Below are 18,582 nucleotides of genomic sequence, written 5' to 3' on the forward strand. Positions count from 1 at the left end.
TTTATATTTAATTTGTTTGGATGGATTGTCATTTATGAGAACCTGTTATATTTGAGTGAAAAGAATCCTTTAGCCATCATTTTGTTGTCTATTGTATATGTAGTCGTTTAATAGCCGTCTAATTGATGATTAATCTATTCTTGGGCTATGGTTAGACGTCTATTAGATTTTCACTGACAGCCCAAATTCAGCCTTGTTTTAGCCTAGACCCATATGCACTGTCTATTAGACGTATATATGTAGTCGTTCAATAGCCGTCTAATTGATGACTAGTCTATTCTTGGGCTATGGTTAGACGTCTTATTATTGGGCTATGGTTAGACGTCTATTAGATTTTCACTGACAGCCCAAATTTAGCCTTGTTTTAGCCTAGACGTCTGGGCTGTATTTTGACGGCTATTAGGCGTCTTTTAGACGGAAAATTGCTTGCTGGGTATCAATGTTGAGAAAGCAATCACATCACTAGCTTTAAATATGCAACTTCTGCAGTAGTGACATGCATGAAAGTGACCAGCCGGATATAAACTAATGGAAATAGATGGTAACAGTTGCGACTTAAAACATTTGGGTCATGTCTGCATGTGTTTTTGTCCCATTGCTTTAATCGCTTGAGGTAGCCGTTAATGTTATTCCTCTCAGACTCGACAGCAAACATACTGCTGTTATTTCTCTGCTAATGCAGCATCTAGTCAATAAATGAATTACTTTATAATGATATTGCAATATGTACTTTAGTGTTCTGTATTCATACCGTTTTGCTGTCTGTTTTAAACGCGCATCTGAAGTGTCAGCGCTCTCTGTGCTGCGCGCTGCCTCACGTGTTAACGTAAACAACTCAGCCAGTGATAGTTTGTTATTTGTCCTCTAGAGGCCGCTCTCGCTCTGTATAATGCCAGCAGTCTCTTCTTAGCGCTCTCGTGCTGTGTAATGACCGCGCGCACTTCTCAGCCGCTCCAGCAACGGACGCAACCCGGAAAAACTATCGGTGTGGATTTTTGCCGATAACGATAGTTCCAACAATCAACTATCGGTACCGTCCGATATATCTGCACCGTCCGATATATCTGCACCGTCCGATATATCTGCAAAACCGATGAATCGGTCGACCTCTAATAAATATTATACACAATGTAAGAATATGTTTTAAATGCATTATATACTGTATACACAGACTTTAGTGCAATCAATAAATAGTTATAGATAAGGAAACAAAAATATCCTTATGGTACAAAACAAAGAGTTTGTCTGGCATTTCAGTAAGCTATTAGTTGCTTTGTCTTGGATCCAGCGAGCGATCAGCAGTGTGCCTGCAGCCAGAGCAACCATGCTGACCTCTGAATCATCCTTACAGCAGATGCTGAGGACTACAGGTGAGCTCCAGAACATCAGTGACATGCCACTATACCGCCAACCATAAATATAGCCTCCATGTGTGTGCGTGGACAGAGAGACAGAAAGTAAGGAGGGAAAAACAGGCAAGTTTATATGCATAAGGTAATGAGGGTATGTATTTGTGCGCACAATCTTCTTGCACCTATGGTGTGTGTGTGTTTATGGGCTGAGCACAGTGTGGATGTAGGAGTGTGCAGAGTGCATTTGTGTTTATGTCTATGCGTGTACGGAGTGAGTGCTTGCTTGAGTGCAGTGGTGTTTGTGTGTGTAGGTGTGTTCATGCTGAACTGCACTAACACAGACACACACACACAGTCCCCAGAGGAGAAGGGAAATCGTGGGAGGTCAAGATGCTGATATAGTGAAGATAAATCACTCTGGGTTGACGAGCAACAATAAAATTCCGCTCTCAAATGAGAAGTGAGAAATTGACACTCCCTCACATTTTACCCGTCGCTCCAGTTTCCCAAAGCTATACATACTTTAACTATAAACCACCTGATCTTGATGTTTTTAACAATAAGGCTGGTTTAGCTTCAGTAAGACAGAGATTAGTGCAGGTATAACTGTGACCCTCGAGGATAAGATGGGTGAGGAGTAATATTTGCTCACAGTGAATGATGAAGACATTTACAGTGCATACTCAGCTGTGCTTGCAGAGCTTGCAGCAACCTGCTAAAAGGAATTAGTACTAGCCAAACTCAAGTAACGATACTAGGTGGAGGGATCTAATATCACTCTAAAAGGGGTTAATTTTGATATAATGACCTGCTGACTGAACATTATCCAGCTTAGTACACAGCTACTTACCAAATAAATAAATAAATGGGTATGAAATATTGATTTGACTTTAAATTATGTATAAAGTGAGGAAAAAGTATGCAAGAGAGAGACTCGAGAGATATGAAACTGGCATAGCTATGTAACTACTGTATGTAAATTGTTTCCCTGAGACAATTATTTAATATATAAGGGAATATAAGGAAATATAAGGAAATGCATTTTTTTTATTAAAAATTAAATAAAAATGACTGATCAAGTATTCCTGAGAGCCATATAATAAGCAAAAACATTACATGAAGAAAAAGGAAAAAGTTTCTAAAACTCCCATCTAAAATAGCACTTGAACCTCTCATTGGTAGGAGTATTCTTACCTGGACCTTTCTCCAGAAAAATGACCTTTGACTCAGGGAAGAAGTTGGAGCCAGTGATAACCATTTCCTCTCCTCCACTCACTGGGAAGCTGCTAATACTGGCCTTCTCCACCTGTGGTAACTCCTGTGCTGAGCGTTGGGCTATTTAATCACAAATACAGATAAGACAGTCAAATTTACAGAGAGAATATTTTCTTAAATATATGTTCGTGTAGAAAACGTACAGCACTCCACTGGAATTGAAGCAGCCTGCAGTGAGACCACTTTTCCATTAGGTTGTGGGATGTGAACCCGGAACACCACGCGGACCCGAGTGTTTTTTCGTCCAATATCAGTCTCTCCTTTTCTCAGCTCGATGTCAGAGTTCCTCAACTTCAAGATTCCAGCACAGTCAATACTGAAAAACACAGCAAAAGAAGCACGTCAAGAAGGAGTATCCATGTATAGTATCAAACAAAGTTGCTTGACTTTTAATCAATCCAAGTCACTTTCTGCATTTATACTCTTTTCATGTAGTTAATAAATGACTCATAACAAACAAATGGGTATATTTGCATACCCAATTCAATTGTACATTAAAAGCTGGCATATAAATAAAATATCAAGCTGTACTCATTAAACAATGGAAGAGATTATTGGTGTTTTCAATCATAAATTACGTTATACATGCTTTTTGGAAGTTTCTATTCATCAAAGAATCCTGAAAATAAATTATCATGGTTTCCACAAAATATTAAGCATCACAACTGTTTTCAACATTGATAATAATAATAAATGTTTCTTATGTACCAAATCAGCATATTATAATGATTTCTGAAGGATCATGTGACATGTAATTGTTGCTGAAAATTCAGCTTTGTCGTATAAAATTTTTTTTAAAAAGAAAGCTATTTTAATTATATTTTACAATATTACTGATTTTACGGTATATCTGATTTTATATATATATATATATATATATATATATATATATATATTTATACAGTATATATATATATATATATATATATATATATACTGTATAGTATATATAAGTTGTTTTATCAGTTAACCCCCTAGGGTCGGCTATCGCGCCGGCACGACGAGCTCACTTTTTTCCTTATCAGTGCAAAAGAGACTCAAATTACTCTGTTGATTTTGATCTTACATATAAGTGATGTACATCATTAGATCCTGTTAAGTGTCTATTTTTTTGTGGATACTCACAATAAAAACAAAGTGTTCTGCTTTTTGTCAAATAAAGAAAAATAAACATGATGCGAATTTTGCGTTCTCTCTGTCAGTAGCCAAGTTTCCATCCACTTGTCAATCGAATTATCTGAAGTTCGGTAAAAAAAACTCATGCGAATAAAGCTGGTGAAAGTGTGTTTCCATCCAACGGCTTTAAAGCGAATAAAAACCTATACGTAATGACGTCACATGCTGTTTTGCGATCAAATTGGTATATCGAATTGATTTGAGACATTTTAAGGTGTTTCCATTCATTTTTGCACTGAATCGCACAACATTCAAGCAAACATTTGCAAACAAAGTTTTGCTAGACAAAATGGATAGCGCCATCTACCAACAAATGATCAATATTGCACAAGTTGTAGCCTAATAGTGCTTATGTGCCAGCTGATAGCGGGCGACATATGTAAGGGATAATGTGCCAGGCGGTTGTTAGCCTGAAGGGGTTGTATTCGCTATAACAACCACCTCGCTATACATTATCCCGCTTATTACATGGCTACCTACCAAATAAATCAATAATTTGACACAAAGTATTGATTTAAAAAGAAGTGTATTGGTTTAAAAACGATTGTATTGCTTCCGCTAAAGAAAAGTCCGTTCCGTCTCTGAACTGCGTCCATTGCAACGCTCTGTTTTTCATGGCAACGGTGTGTTATACTTAGCAGCGGTCTGTTATCAAGAAATAATAAACCGCATTCTACATTAGAATTTATCCAAGCCATGTAATAACAAGCTATAATAAGAAAACAACGACGCTATCAACACATTGCTATGATGATGCAGATGCACGTAAATGCCCGACGACAACGGAGGCGGCCTGTGGTGTGGGAACGACAGCGCTCCAACAGTTCTGGGAGATCGTGGTTCAGAGACACCTCACGGAAACCCTTTGGTTGAAGCATTTTTTTGCTTTGTCCACTTACATCTGTCTTTGTTGACACCCACCATGTGTGCGCAAACAGAGCGGAAATACTGGGTGGAAATGAACTAAAACTCATTTCCGCCCAGTTTCCATAAGGCATTTTTCATTCGATATCACTTAATTCGGATAAAAATGTGTGGATGGAAACATAGCTACTGAAGTTCATTCTGAAACACGTCCGAAAATTAACTGTAACTAAGTAAATACTTGTCACACAGGCACGAAAGATTTTTCGTTATGAAGCAATTTATATAAAAAACAAATATTCTCAGTTTATGTAATCTGTACGAAAATAGAGAGGTCAGTCTTTTTCCTTTCAGCTAATTATAGCGTATGACGTGTTAATGTGACCACGCCCACCGAGAGCGCATGCTATTCAAACGCAAATGTTGAGGCAAGCCATGAAAACGCCCACATCAACTGGATAAAACATCCAAAAAGTTACCTCAGAAGTGCTGGTATAGTTTCATTTCGAGGAGCACGGATCCAGCTGATGAAGTAAGTTTATTCTTAAGTGCTTTGTTCTAATCGCGTTATTGAATTGTGTCTGTAAACTGCACAAAGACTGTTTAAATATGAATTGCGTGTCTGTGTGTGAATGAATGAATGGCACAGATGCGCATGTGATGTTGTTTACAGATGTACATCGCATCTGTGCGTTCATTCACTCTCGCTCCCACATTAGTAAACGTTATTTCTACATGAACACATCCAAACTATATTGCTATAGCCTACTGAGATTTGTTCTAATCGCGATATAGAATAGTGTCTGTAATGACAACATTTCGTTGACTAGTTTTGGATAGATTAAAGTTTTTACTCTAAAATAGACATCAAATAAGCTTTTGTTAGACAGTTTCTGCTCATATGTTAAATATATAGTATGTTTTGTCAAAAATAAACTAATCAACTGTTATAGTGTTTGTTCCAATGCAAGCTAGGCTATATCAAAATAATGAATCCTTAACTTTGAAATATGTATGATAAAATGTATTGGCCTACTTTAAAAAATAATACTTTATAAGAGATTTATGGAAAAAGACAATTTTCTTTTCAAGATGTTTCCAACTCTAACTTTGAACCAATTCTCTAGAATGGCCCATATAACCTATTTGAACAGGATTTGTTTCCAGGTATGACTAAAAATGTGCTTTTGACTTTCATTTATATTTTGATTACATATGTGTGTGTGTGTGTGTGTGTATGTATATATATATAGTCCTTGCATTCTATCTTGTGTGACACACCGGAATGAAAGGCTCATTATTATGCGGGTCTTTGTCTTCTAAGGTGAGAACCACCTAATTATACATGAGGGGGTTGGGCCGTTCACGCCTCCACGCATATTGCCTTTCCAAACAAAAAAATGTTTTTCACAATTTAAAACAATCTATTGTTTTATGTGAATGATTAGGCAGGATGATTTTCAGATCATTTTGAAGCAAAAACTCTAGGCGACAACATCCATTAGTCAAAAGTCCTGTGGACACATATTTGGTATGTGTTTTGTGGCCTTATTTCAGAAACTTTAATTTTTAGTTTTTTCAATAACCATGCCAGGGTTTTCCATACATTCATTAATTTGTGGCGGCCCGCCACAATATCAACGCTGACCGCCACAGATTGATTTTCAGATTTTTTAACTATTTAATATGGGTAAAATTTTATTTTATTGTACAGCTGCGCGCAGCTTGCTCCCTCCCTCCCACTCTCACAAACTGACAACGGAGACGCGAATAGCCCCTCCTCTTCGAGCACGATCTGAATCAAAACATGAGCATGCGTTGGAGGACGGATTGTTGCCGGTGCTTATTCATCCATAATCAATCCGGAGTTGAATGGTTAGTATAATGAACACTATAACTCTGAGAAGTTAGTCTATGTTAAATGCTGTCGCGTTTCCATTACAGATTGCGAAATGACGGCGTTTCCATTAAACGATGCTATGCGACTAAAACGTATTTTTTTCCTCTCGCGATCAGTCATTCCAAAAATCATGGCAACGGACGTTGGTAAGTTTATATATAAATCACAGCCACCGCACTAGACATTATTATTATTATTATTATCAATGTAAAGAGACGTAGGCCTAAGGGTGATATCCAAGCCTTAATGGCAAGGAAAGACCCTTATACTGTGAGCGGCAAATGTGAGGTGTTTTCTCACTTATTTCTGCTCCGAGGTCTTGATTGTGGCATTTCTTTGAGGTTTAGAAGCCAGTATTCCTGTATTTGGTCTTTTATGATTTTAATAAAGAACTCTGTCTCGTATTCTGTCCAAACACACATTTTGGGTATCTATACTTTACTGGAGTAATTATTTTTCAGCCGACTTTTTACTTCTACTCCTTACATTTTCACGCAATTATCTGTAGGCTACTTTCTACTCCTTACATTTTAAAAATAGCCTCGTTACTGCTATTTCATTTCGCCTTGTTTTCATTTCTGCTTGTCATCGTAAAAAAAAAAAAAAAAACCTATCCAGATAAATCGCGCCATCCGGAGAGAGTGCATTTGATTGTGGTTGGATGAGAAGTATAAACATATTCCGGTTTGTATGTGGTGCATCGCACCTGCAACATTGTTGCCATCAGTGTTGAGCATGTTACTTAAAGGGGTCATATAATGCCATTTTTGTACAAGCTAATATGATTCTTTAGGGTCTAAATTTAAAGTTTGTAATATACTTTAATTAAAAATTCTCATTAGTATTGTAAGAAAACACTTATTTTACCTGGTCAAAATCAGCTCTGTTTTCAGCACGCCGTTTCAGTGCATATGCCTTTAAATGATCATGAGCTGCGCTCACTCCGCCCCTCTGTTCTGTGCATACACCGTTTGTAACACAATAACACAATAACCATAACGCGTTGTTCAGTATAAACGTGGAATTATGAATTATATTGAGAACGTCATACATAGAAAACATGCCGAAATGTACCCTGACTGAGTGTAAACCTTAGACGCATTCATTGTGAAGCGTGCAGCTAGCGATTTGCAAAGATTAATATATTAATATAAAGTTTAATAAAACGTTTCACTCACTTCCGTTCTTCTGGAGGTTCAGCAGGAACACGAATATCTGGTACCGATCCTTTTTAGCAAAGCTTCTTAGCAAATCCAGCTTTATACTGACCCTCGTTTATAAAGCAGTCTGGTGTGTGAAATGATTCGCGCAAACATGAAAGCATTGACGTTGCTCGTGGGGAATATTCCCTTCGAAAACAAAACTCAGCCACTGCGTCTTCAGCGGTTCGGATTCAGGAACATTAAAATGACTGTGTTCGTTATTACACCCAAGAACAGAACACCACAATCGCTTAGACGCCATTCTGCTCATAGGCAAGGCAAGGCAAGGCAAGGCAAGGCAAGTTTATTTATATAGCACATTTCATACACAATGGCAATTCAAAGTGCTTTACATAAAAAAAATCAAAAGAAATAGGAATAATTAAAACAGTTAAGAATAAAGAGATTAAAATAATCAAAAGAAATAAGAATAATTAAAGCAGTTTAGAATAAAAAATAAAATAAAATACAGTACAAACAGTCGGACACAGTGGCACAGTGCTCATTCAGTAAATGCATAGCTAAACAGAAGTGTCTTGAGTTTGGATTTGAATGTGACTACTGTAGGAGCACATCTGATCTCCTCTGGAAGCTGGTTCCAGCTGCGGCTGGCATAATAGCTAAAAGCAGACTCTCCGTGCTTAGAGTGAACCCTTGGTATTTCTAGCTGATGTGATCCTAATGATCTGAGTGATCTGTTTGGTTTATATTCAGTGAGCATATCTGCAATGTATTTAGGTCCTAGGCCATTAAATGATTTATATACCAGTAATAATACTTTAAAATCAATCCTAAATGTAACTGGGAGCCAGTGTAAAGACCTGAGGACTGGTGTGATGTGTTCAAATCTTTTGGTTCTGCTCAGAATCCTGGCAGCAGCGTTCTGTATGAGCTGCAACTGTCTTATGGTCTTTTTGGGAAGGCCAGTGAGGAGTCCATTACAATAATCCACCCTGCTGGTGATGAAAGCATGCACAAGTTTCTCTAAGTCTTGACTGGAAACAAAGCATCTAATTCTTGCAATATTTTTCAGATGATAGTATGCTGATTTAGTTATTGATTTGACATGACTACTGAAACTAAGGTCTGACTCTAGAGACACACCCAGATTCCTCACTTGATTTTTAGTTGTTAGACCCCTAGAGTCAAGGTATGCATTCACCTTGAGAACTTCATCTTTGTTGCCAAACGCAATGACTTCAGTTTTGTCTTTGTTTAACTGAAGAAAGTTTTGGCACATCCAATTGTTTACTTCCTCAATGCATTGGCACAGGGAGTCAATGGGGCTGTAATCGTTAGGCGATAGGGATAAGTAGATCTGTGTGTCGTCTGCATAGCTGTGGTAAGAGATTTGGTTCTTTCTCATTATTTGGCTCATTGGGAGCATGTACAGGTTGAACAGGAGTGGCGCAAGAATTGAGCCTTGAGGGACTCCGCATGTCATGGATGTCCACTCAGACTTATGGTCTCCTATACTCACATAATAACCTCTCCCTTCTAAGTATGACCTGAACCATTTTAGGACTATCCCAGAAAGCCCCACCCAGTTTTCCAGCCTGTCAAGAAGTATGTCGTGATCGACAGTGTCAAATGCAGCGCTGAGGTCGAGTAGTACCAGCACTGATAATTTGCCGTTATCAGTGTTTAAGCGAATATCATTTATTATCTTTATGAGCGTTGTCTCTGTGCTGTGATGCAATCTGAAACCAGATTGGAAATTGTCAAAGTATCCATTCGAGATTAAGAATTTGTTCAGCTGATTGAAGACAACTTTTTCAATGATCTTGCCTATGAAAGGAAGATTTGAGATCGGTCTATAGTTGCTTAATATGGTCTTATCCAGATTGCTCTTTTTCAGGAGGGGCTTGACAACTGCAGTTTTCAGGGAGTTTGGAAAATTCCCAGAGATAAGTGAGGCATTTACCACTTCTAGGAGATCAGCTTCTAAACAGTTTAACACACTTTTGAAGAAAGATGTGGGAAGTGCGTCAAGGGCGCAGGTTGATGTTTTAAGGTGCTGTACGGTTTCTTCTAAAATTTTGCCATCAATTTCATCAAAATCAGACATAGTAGCTGCTTTCTCAGGTTGTGGTCTGATCTGTCTGACCCCAGTGCAGCTCAATGATGTGCTGATCACCTTTCTGATATTATTGATTTTCTCAGAGAAGAACGAAGCAAACTCCCTGCACTTTCTGTCTGAGAGCATTTCATTGGGAATCTGGCTTGGGGGGTTTGTCAGTCTCTCTACAGTAGCAAAAAGAGTGCGTGTGTTGTTTAAGTTGCTGTTTATAATATTTGAGAAGAAAGTCTGTCTAGCTTTGCCTAGTTCCATATTGAAAGCATGGATGGTGTCTTTGTAGATGTTATAATGGACTACAAGTTTGGTCTTCCGCCACATGCGCTCTGTTTTTCTGCATTGTCTTTTCATATTTTGCACTGCTGTTGAGTTTCTCCAAGGTGCTTTTTGTCTACCACTCTTCCTGACTTTCACAGGAGCAATATCATCAATTACACTTTTAACTTTTGAGTTAAAAGAATCAAGGAGAAAATCAACAGAGTCGGCAGATAAGCTTGGTGTTGAAGATATAGCCTTCATAAATAGTACACTAGTGTTCTCATTTATGCATCTCTTCTTGACAGACACAGATCTAGCTTCAATGGCAGGAGAGATCAATATATCAAAGAAAATACAGAAATGATCAGACAGTGCTACATCCTTAATAACAATCGATGAAATGTTTAGACCCTTACTGATAAGTAAATCTAGAGTGTGTCCACGAGTGTGTGTCGGTCCGTGTACATGCTGAATCAGGTCAAAAGTTTTTAAAACAGTTTTGATTTCTTTTGCCATATTGGTTTCTGTATTATCTATGTGGATGTTAAAATCTCCAGCAATCGCAAAACAGTCAAACTCGGAGGAAATTGTTGATAACAGTTCTGTAAAGTCCTCAGCAAAGGCTGAAGAGTATTTTGGAGGCCTGTAAAGAATAATAAGTAAAATGCGTGGAACGCCTTTTAACACAATACCCAGATATTCGAAAGACGGGTAATTACCAAATGGTATTTGCTTACATTGATAGACATCCTTAAAAAGAGCAGCTACTCCTCCACCTCTCCTTACAGCTCTGCAGACACTCATGAAAGTAAAGTTAGGAGGAGATGTTTCATTGAGGACTGTTGCACTGCAGCTGTCTTCTAGCCAGGTTTCATTTAGAAACATAAAATCCAGGTTGTATGTGGTTATTAAGTCATTGACTAGAAGTGATTTATTTTTAAGTGAGCGGATGTTTAAAAATGCTAACTTAACAGTCTTACTTTTTGTTCCCACAGCAGTCTTAGTTTGGCGTGTAATAGGCACCAGATTAGATGGGTTTGCTGTACGGCTTTTGAAGGCCTTAGTTAGACTTTCTATCATGTAATCGAACAGCAATAGAGGAAGATACAGGCACACTGGGTTCCCGCTTGTTATGTAAACATTTAAGAAAGTTACTGTTGTCATAGCGGAGACCCGACACATATCACTGAGAGCTGGTATCAGTTGTTTTTGGTTGACCTCGGGCCGCTGGAGGAGGGTGTGGGCCCTGGCGCTGTGGCAGAGGCCGAAGAGCTCTCACAGGAGGAGGGGGAGGGCGAGCTGGGCCCACAGGCTTTGGTGGTTGCGGGGCCTGCCGCTTTTTGGTTGACATCTGGGGGCTTGCAGCAAAAGAGTGGGATAGTTTGGTTCCAGCAAACACCAGTTCTTCCATTTTCTCTGAGAAGCACAGAAGTGGAGATGCTGGAGATAGAGAAAATGTGTCTGGTGAGACGGGCTGTTGCTCTGGTGTTATCGGCTGTAATATGCTGTCCTGGTTTCCCTGGCTGTTTTCCAGAAAGTTGTCCTTGGGAGCTGAATCTTGGAGCAGTTCTAATATGTCACATTCTGTCTGTGGTGAGCGCTGTGGGCAGGGCTCAGCAGAGATTGTGTCCGTGAGCAGAAGCTGTTGTGGCTGCATGGTGTTATCATTGTCCTTGTGTGACGTGTCAACCGCATGTCCATTCAGGTGCTGAAGTGAAGTCCTGTGGTCATTCATACTGTGTCCAGGTGTGTGTGTGCCATTCAGGTTGAGTGGTTTGGCACACACTGCAGAAGGATGATTGAGGGAGAAGCAGATATTGTCCTTTAGCACTCTTGAACCAAGTTTGTTTGGGTGGAGCCCATCCTGTTGAAACAGTTGCCTCTGACTCCAGAAAAGATTGAAGTTGTCAATGAAGTTCACTCCTTTTAAATAGCAGGTTTTTTGGAGCCATGTATTAAGCCCAAGCAACCGTGAAAACCTGTTTGTTCCTCTTGCTGGGATTGGTCCACTGATGAATGTTTGAACTTTCAGTCTTTTAAGTGTTTCAAAAAGTTCATTGAAATCCTTCTTAAGGAGTTCTGACTGCTCTTTATGAATATCATTTTTCCCCACATGAATGATGAGTCGATTTGCAGTCTTATGTTTCATCAGAATGTTCTCAAGTTCACTGTTTACATCAGAAGTTGTTGCTTGTGGAAGGCAGCATGTAGTTGTATCCCTGATACTAATGTTTCTGATTATCGAGTCCCCCACTATCAGAGTCCTGTGCTCGGCTGCGCTCTGAGCTGAGTGCCGCTGTCTGCTCGACCTTGAGCGCCAGTTAGCATCAGTGTTAGCTACTGGCTGATTCAGTCTGTGTTCGATCACATTCATCACGTTTGGGGATTTCTCATTTACATTCATTAATACTTCAAATCTGTTCTCAAGATGTATAGGCGGTGGTAGGAGACCAGTGTTTGCAATCCTTGTCAGAGCCGTATCTGGGGTAGAGGATGCTACTGCGGCAATATGTGATACTCGTGACAATCTGATGTCTCGAGTGCCTTTGGGTCTCGCTCCCTGTGTGTGCCACCGATTTGTAAGTCGATCGGTTTGTTTCTCTACACTCAGTATGGCCTGTCGAGGAGTACTAGATGCATGGGACTCACCGGCTGTATGCTGAGGGCGTCCATGGCTGATATCTGTTGTGTGTTCCGTCTGGTTCGGTGGTCCCACAAATAACTTTGTTTCAAGAACTACAATCCTTTGTAAAAGTCTCTGGCAGTTAATGCAGCAAGTAGATTCCAGAAGAGGCATTTTCTCTTATCCTTTATGAGTGTAGACAGTTGTGTTTTCTCTTCCCCGGAATGTAAGCTTTCAGTGGGAGGCTGGTCAAGTAAAAAGAATTCTGCTGTTTTTTTGTAGTAATCCAAGCGTTTGAGCACTGTGCTGATTAGCTGAAGTTAAAATTAGGTGATAAAAGGAGATAAAATATAAAAATATAAAAGCGATAGAGCAAAGCGCGGAGCAGTAAGCAAGAGCGTCCCGAACAGTAGCAGAGCAGGAAGGAGATCATAGACAGTGCTCCGGCACATCAACAATGACAGCGCCGGTCCGGTCCACGCCGCGCAGACTATGATTGACAGCTACCTCATGTGCGAGGGCGGGTCTGTGTTGAAACGCTCCCGTCAATTAACAATCGTGGGAGGGGCGTCCGTTTTATTGACGTCACAAAAACGAACGGCTCGATTTGAGGCAGGGGAAAACATATAAGGAGATTAAAACAAAACCACTGGATGGATTTTTATCATTATATGATGTTTGTGTACAGGCACTGCCAACACACGTTTCAGTACAATCAACTTGTAAAAGTGCATGTACCATTATATGACCCCTTTAAAAAAAGTAATTAGTTATAGTTACTAGTTACTTCTCACAAATAGTAACTGAGTTAGTAACTGAGTTACATCATTATAAAAGTAACTAATTACCAGAGAAAGTACCTATTGCGTTACTTAAAAAAAAAAAAAAAATCAAATAGGCCTATGTCAAATAATTTGGATGCCCCCAGTATTAAATATGTTAAATTAATGAAATGGACACTTAATAGTGTAGATTAGTGTTCAATGTTTTATAATAATAATTTATTCTATTTTAATGTTGCTGTGGGACAATGTGAGAGACGCCTATTAAATCCAATATATTATTCTAAATATTAGCATTACTATAGTAGAACAATAAAACATTATAGATGGTTTACTTAATATCGCACAGACCCCAACTGGCCAACAAATAAGTTTAAAAATAAATTATGCTTCTTAAGAAATGTACCAAAAATAAATAAATAATAATAAAAAATATACATACTCTTTGTGTATATTAAAATGATAAAACTGTTACACAACTTCACAACTAGTAGACATACTGTAGCCTGAGTATTTTCTTCCTAACAAAAGTAAACAGTTTAACAAGTGCTCTCTCAATATAATACTGAACAATTTACCAAAAAAAAATATAATACTAAAATATAATATTTTGGGGGTTTATTTTTATAACCTATAGCGAACGTCATCATCAGAGATTATTTAAGCCAAATTCTAGACATGTTTGCCGCACGTGTTTACAACCGGTCAAACAAAGATGTTTTCTGTGAATGTTCCCTGCAGGTTATTTTCGGGTTTATTTTATAACCTAAACAAAACGTTACCTGACGGTAATTTTTTAGATTTGATTTGTATAACCATGTAAATTAATTAACGTTGCAGATATGTGTAATTTATTTATAAACAAACTATATAATGCTCGGACACCCTCGGTCTCTCTTGCGCAACTGTTGAGCGCGCTCTCGGACACATTCGGTCTCTCTCGCGCATTGAGCGCGCTCGCGCCAATCGTTCGCTTTTGTCCACTCCGGCGCCTCATAAACACACACACACACACACCAGAGAAAAAACTTTTTTTTTGTCAGTAACGGTAACTGCGTTGTAACGGGGGAAACAGTAATTCGTTTGATTACTCGTTACTGAAAAAGATAACGCCGTTAGTAACGCCGTTTATTTATAACGCCGTTATTCCCATCACTGGTTGCCATTAGCTATATCAGAGCTCTCAAGTGTCACGCATTGAGCGTCACAGTCACTCATTTCGGTCTTTTGTATTTATCTCGCGGAAAAACTGTTTATAATATATTTAATATGCCGCAGCGCCCAAAATGTCTCTGGCCGCGCCGCTCTCACTATGGAACCGGCAAGAATCAAGCGTGTCTCTCCTGGAGTTCTGCAGTCGAGCCTGCCACTTATCAGCCAATCAAAAAAGGGGCTACACAATAGCCAATCAGAAAATAGCACTATTGTATCTGGGTAAGATTTAAAGCAACAACCAAAGAAAAAAAAAAGCATATCCTGGAATTGTTCACGTGATTCTGTCACTCCTGCTGCCTGTCTTCAAAACTTGAGAGCCCTGCTATATAATTGAGCATAGTACATACCAGGAAGGTATCAATCAGGAAGGTATCAATCAGGATTATGAGTTATTTTTATTTTTTGATTAATCACTTGGATTAATCATTTATTTTGACAGCACTAATGTTTAGTATATATAGACAAGACAACCATACAAGGGTATTTGTTACTAAGCCTGCCCTGGGTACACCAATTTTCTTGTCCGTTGCCCTCACAGATTCCTGCAGCTAAGCTTATGTACATTTATATTCCAATAAAGGTTATTGATAACATGCCTCTAAAGTTTGACTTTTTGCACCATTACAATACATATAGGCCCCTGTGGCGCGGCCTAAGCTTTTGTCCTTTATGCACACCCCACCCCCCCCGGTCCCCGGTCCCCAAACACCACACCACCGCAAATAGAATCTAATTCTGTGGGAAACACTGCATGCATAAACAATATTCTCTCAAAAATACAAACATGTACATACATGTTGCTCACATATAATGGTAGCCCTGTTTGTGCTAAATAGAGTGTAATTTCACCTGTGCCATTAATATGTTTATAAGCAACTGAAAAAAGCACAAATGTCAGCGCATGTCAAAACATCTCAAGGACCCCAAAAACACCTTATATATTGTGAAAATTAAGGCATTTTTATCACCCAGAGATATTGAGTCTGTGATGCATGCTTTTATTTAATCAAGATTAGACTATTGTAATGTACTATACTTGGGTGTCTCACAGTCCCTACTGTCACGTCTTCAACTGGTCCAAAATGCTGCTGCTAGATTGCTGACAGGGACAAGGAAAAGAGAACATATTTCACCAGTATTGTTCTCTCTCCATTGGCTTCCAGTTAAACATCGTATTGAGTTCAAAACACTGTTGTTTGTTTATAAGGGATTGCATGGACTGGGTCCTCCATACATCTCTGATCTCCTTTCAGCCCACCATAATGTTTTTAGAAATCTCAGGTCAACCAGTAGTCTACAGCTGACTGTTCCGAGGACACGTCTAAAATTAAAAGGAGATAGTGCCTTTTCAGTGGCCGCTCCACAGCTTTGGAACAATCTGCCATCTTATATAAAGACTGCACCTACATACATTGATTTTAAATTGTTGCTTAAAACCCACTTATTTACTGCTGCTTATGGTCATTAGCGGCTGTAGTGGTATTGCATTGTTTTGTGCATTGTTTATTTGTGGTTTTATGTTTTATGGATACTTGTTTACACTTTGTACAGAACTTTGGCCAACAGCTGTTGTTTTTAAATGTGCTCTATAAATATGACTGACTGACTTTATCATTCTGTACTAAATAATGAAAATATAAAAATGCAAAAATGTTTTTGTGAGGGTTATGTTTAATGATAGGTAGGTTAGGGGATATGCAATATTATTAGGCCAGAATAAAAGCAAAATAAGTCAAATGGAAAATCCCCAACACAATAGAAAAACAAATGTGCATGTGTATGTGTGAGAGAGATTAAGAGAGAATCAAGGTTGATGTTGAAGTGAAGAACTGCTGGCAGGTACCTGGCAGACATATTGTTTTCAGGAAGGAGAGGAATCTCGAGAACCTTTGTGCTGGTGATGACAATTTCCTGGCTTGCCGTGGCAACAGTTTTTCCTGTGATGCGGTGAACCTGGTAGAATGCGTGCGGCCTCAAATAACGGTCATCCGCTGTCCCGATGAACATCTGCAGGTTCACTGGCTTCTCACTGAAGCCAACGAGCTGTTAAAAAAGTGAAGAAATTATGAAATGACCCCACTCGTGATTTTTCAACAACTTTTTTTGATCAGTATATTTTCTGTAATAATACAAAAAGACAATGGAGAAATCCTATGGGCTTTTTGACGAGGGAATCAGGGCGATGGTAACAAAATTACACCATCCCTGGAGCCCTTTATAGCCCAACTCTTATATTTTTGACAGGCTGTATTCATCTAAAGGCACTGGACATTCAACCAGGTCAAACTGGCAAATATTCTCCATTTGTATCACAATAATTTCCCCCCCAAAGCATTTCAATCCGAAGGACCCTGTGTATGTGCAATTACTTCCCAAATCCTCATCCATGCACATTAACATCAGACGTTAGCCCACTTTTTCCAAGACGAAATCTAAAACACACTGTGACTACTAATTAAAATCCAGACATGAACATAAAAACATGTTTTTGAGCCACAAGCCACAAAAAACACCAAAATCAAATTGAAGGAAAAATAAATAAATGAGTGGGTAGAAAAGGTGAGAAAAGACAAACAAAACCATGAAAGACATTCTACCTTTGCTGCTAAAATAGTATAAACAAGACTTATGGAAATAGGGAAGTGAAAAACCCATTAAAATGTGATTAATTAGAAGTAACACATCATTCTGAGGTTGTTGAAGTTACAGAACAAAAAGCTTTTACAGAAGCGTTTTTCTTCCTGGTGCTGCATACGTTTGTACACACATATGACCTGCCAATAAGCTTCCCAGACAGGTGAGGAGTTCACAAACAGAAGGGAGCTTTTCCACTGACATGCATGTGTGGGTGGGTGTTACTTAGGTTGAGCACACAGGCTCCTAACGATCTCTCTACTGTTGAAATGTTATGCTTGGTAAACACTGATCCAATGTAGTGAAAGAGAGAGAGAAAATGGGAATGAGACAAAAAAGGAAGGAAGGAAAAGGGAGAGAGAGAGATGACCCATCACAGGTAACGGAAGGACCAAGCCAACCACAGCAACACAATAATGAGAAAAACATGCTTCACATTTAAACTGACGGGTCTTGAGAACAGAGCCAGACATTTGTGGATAGAGGAAAAAGAAATAGACGTTGGGAAAAGAGAATCAGGCAACAACGGGAGACTTGGATTGTAGTAGGATTTGGTTCATGTAGTTCCCAGGACAGCTTGGTTTTATTACACTTGGAGACATGCGTAACTAGGAAATTATTAAACCAAAAGGGTATGCTTTGTTTAAAAATATTTATGGTAACTTTTTACAATAAGTTTCTATATGTTAAGATTAATAGTTAACATGAGATAACAATAAAAAATAAGGTAAGGTATAAAGTACATTCAGCTGGTTGTTATTGCAGAATAAACCCATACAGCATGATTAGAACTTGGATCACCCGAGTTGGTTTATTTTGCGATAACAACTTGCTGGATGTGCATTATCTCACGTATTACACTCTACTTCCCACTTTAGTAAATAGTTGGACACAAAATGTAGATTTTTGTTGGAAGTATTTTATTGACTCAATAAACGCAAAGCTCCCGGAAAGAAATCAGTTGCTATTAAGCAACTTTTAGCCAACTAAGCCAAGACGACTATCAAGTTCAAACTAGACAAACATTTAAGGGATAAAGTACAGTCAAACCACTTATCAAAGCTTTTAACCACAAAAGAAATTATGGGGACAAGATATATAGATATGCAAAGGTTTTGAAATCAATCTTACCCATTTATTATCTAATAAACTATTACAGTGAGTGTACAAAACAATCTTCTGGGTAAAAAGATGAACACAGCAACAATATTAGGGGCTGTTCAC

The 18,582-nt window shown here is 38.7% G+C and overlaps 1 protein-coding gene across 1 annotated transcript in view; it reads right to left on the reverse strand.

The window, feature by feature from the left end:
• nfatc3a (nuclear factor of activated T cells 3a) overlaps positions 1–18,582 on the reverse strand; it is a 145,150-nt gene that overhangs the window by 34,338 nt on the left and 92,230 nt on the right. The window contains exons 4-6 of the mRNA XM_056265442.1: positions 16,568–16,767; positions 2,771–2,943; positions 2,547–2,687 (exon numbers count right to left, since the gene is read on the reverse strand). Of these exons, the coding sequence (XP_056121417.1) occupies positions 2,547–2,687; positions 2,771–2,943; positions 16,568–16,767 (514 nt within the window). The remainder of the gene's footprint in view (positions 1–2,546; positions 2,688–2,770; positions 2,944–16,567; positions 16,768–18,582) is intronic.

Source organism: Rhinichthys klamathensis, unplaced genomic scaffold (genome assembly GCF_029890125.1).
Source record: "Rhinichthys klamathensis goyatoka isolate OS25496 unplaced genomic scaffold, OSU_Roscu_1.1 h1tg000232l_1, whole genome shotgun sequence".
Taxonomy (NCBI): domain Eukaryota; kingdom Metazoa; phylum Chordata; class Actinopteri; order Cypriniformes; family Leuciscidae; genus Rhinichthys; species Rhinichthys klamathensis.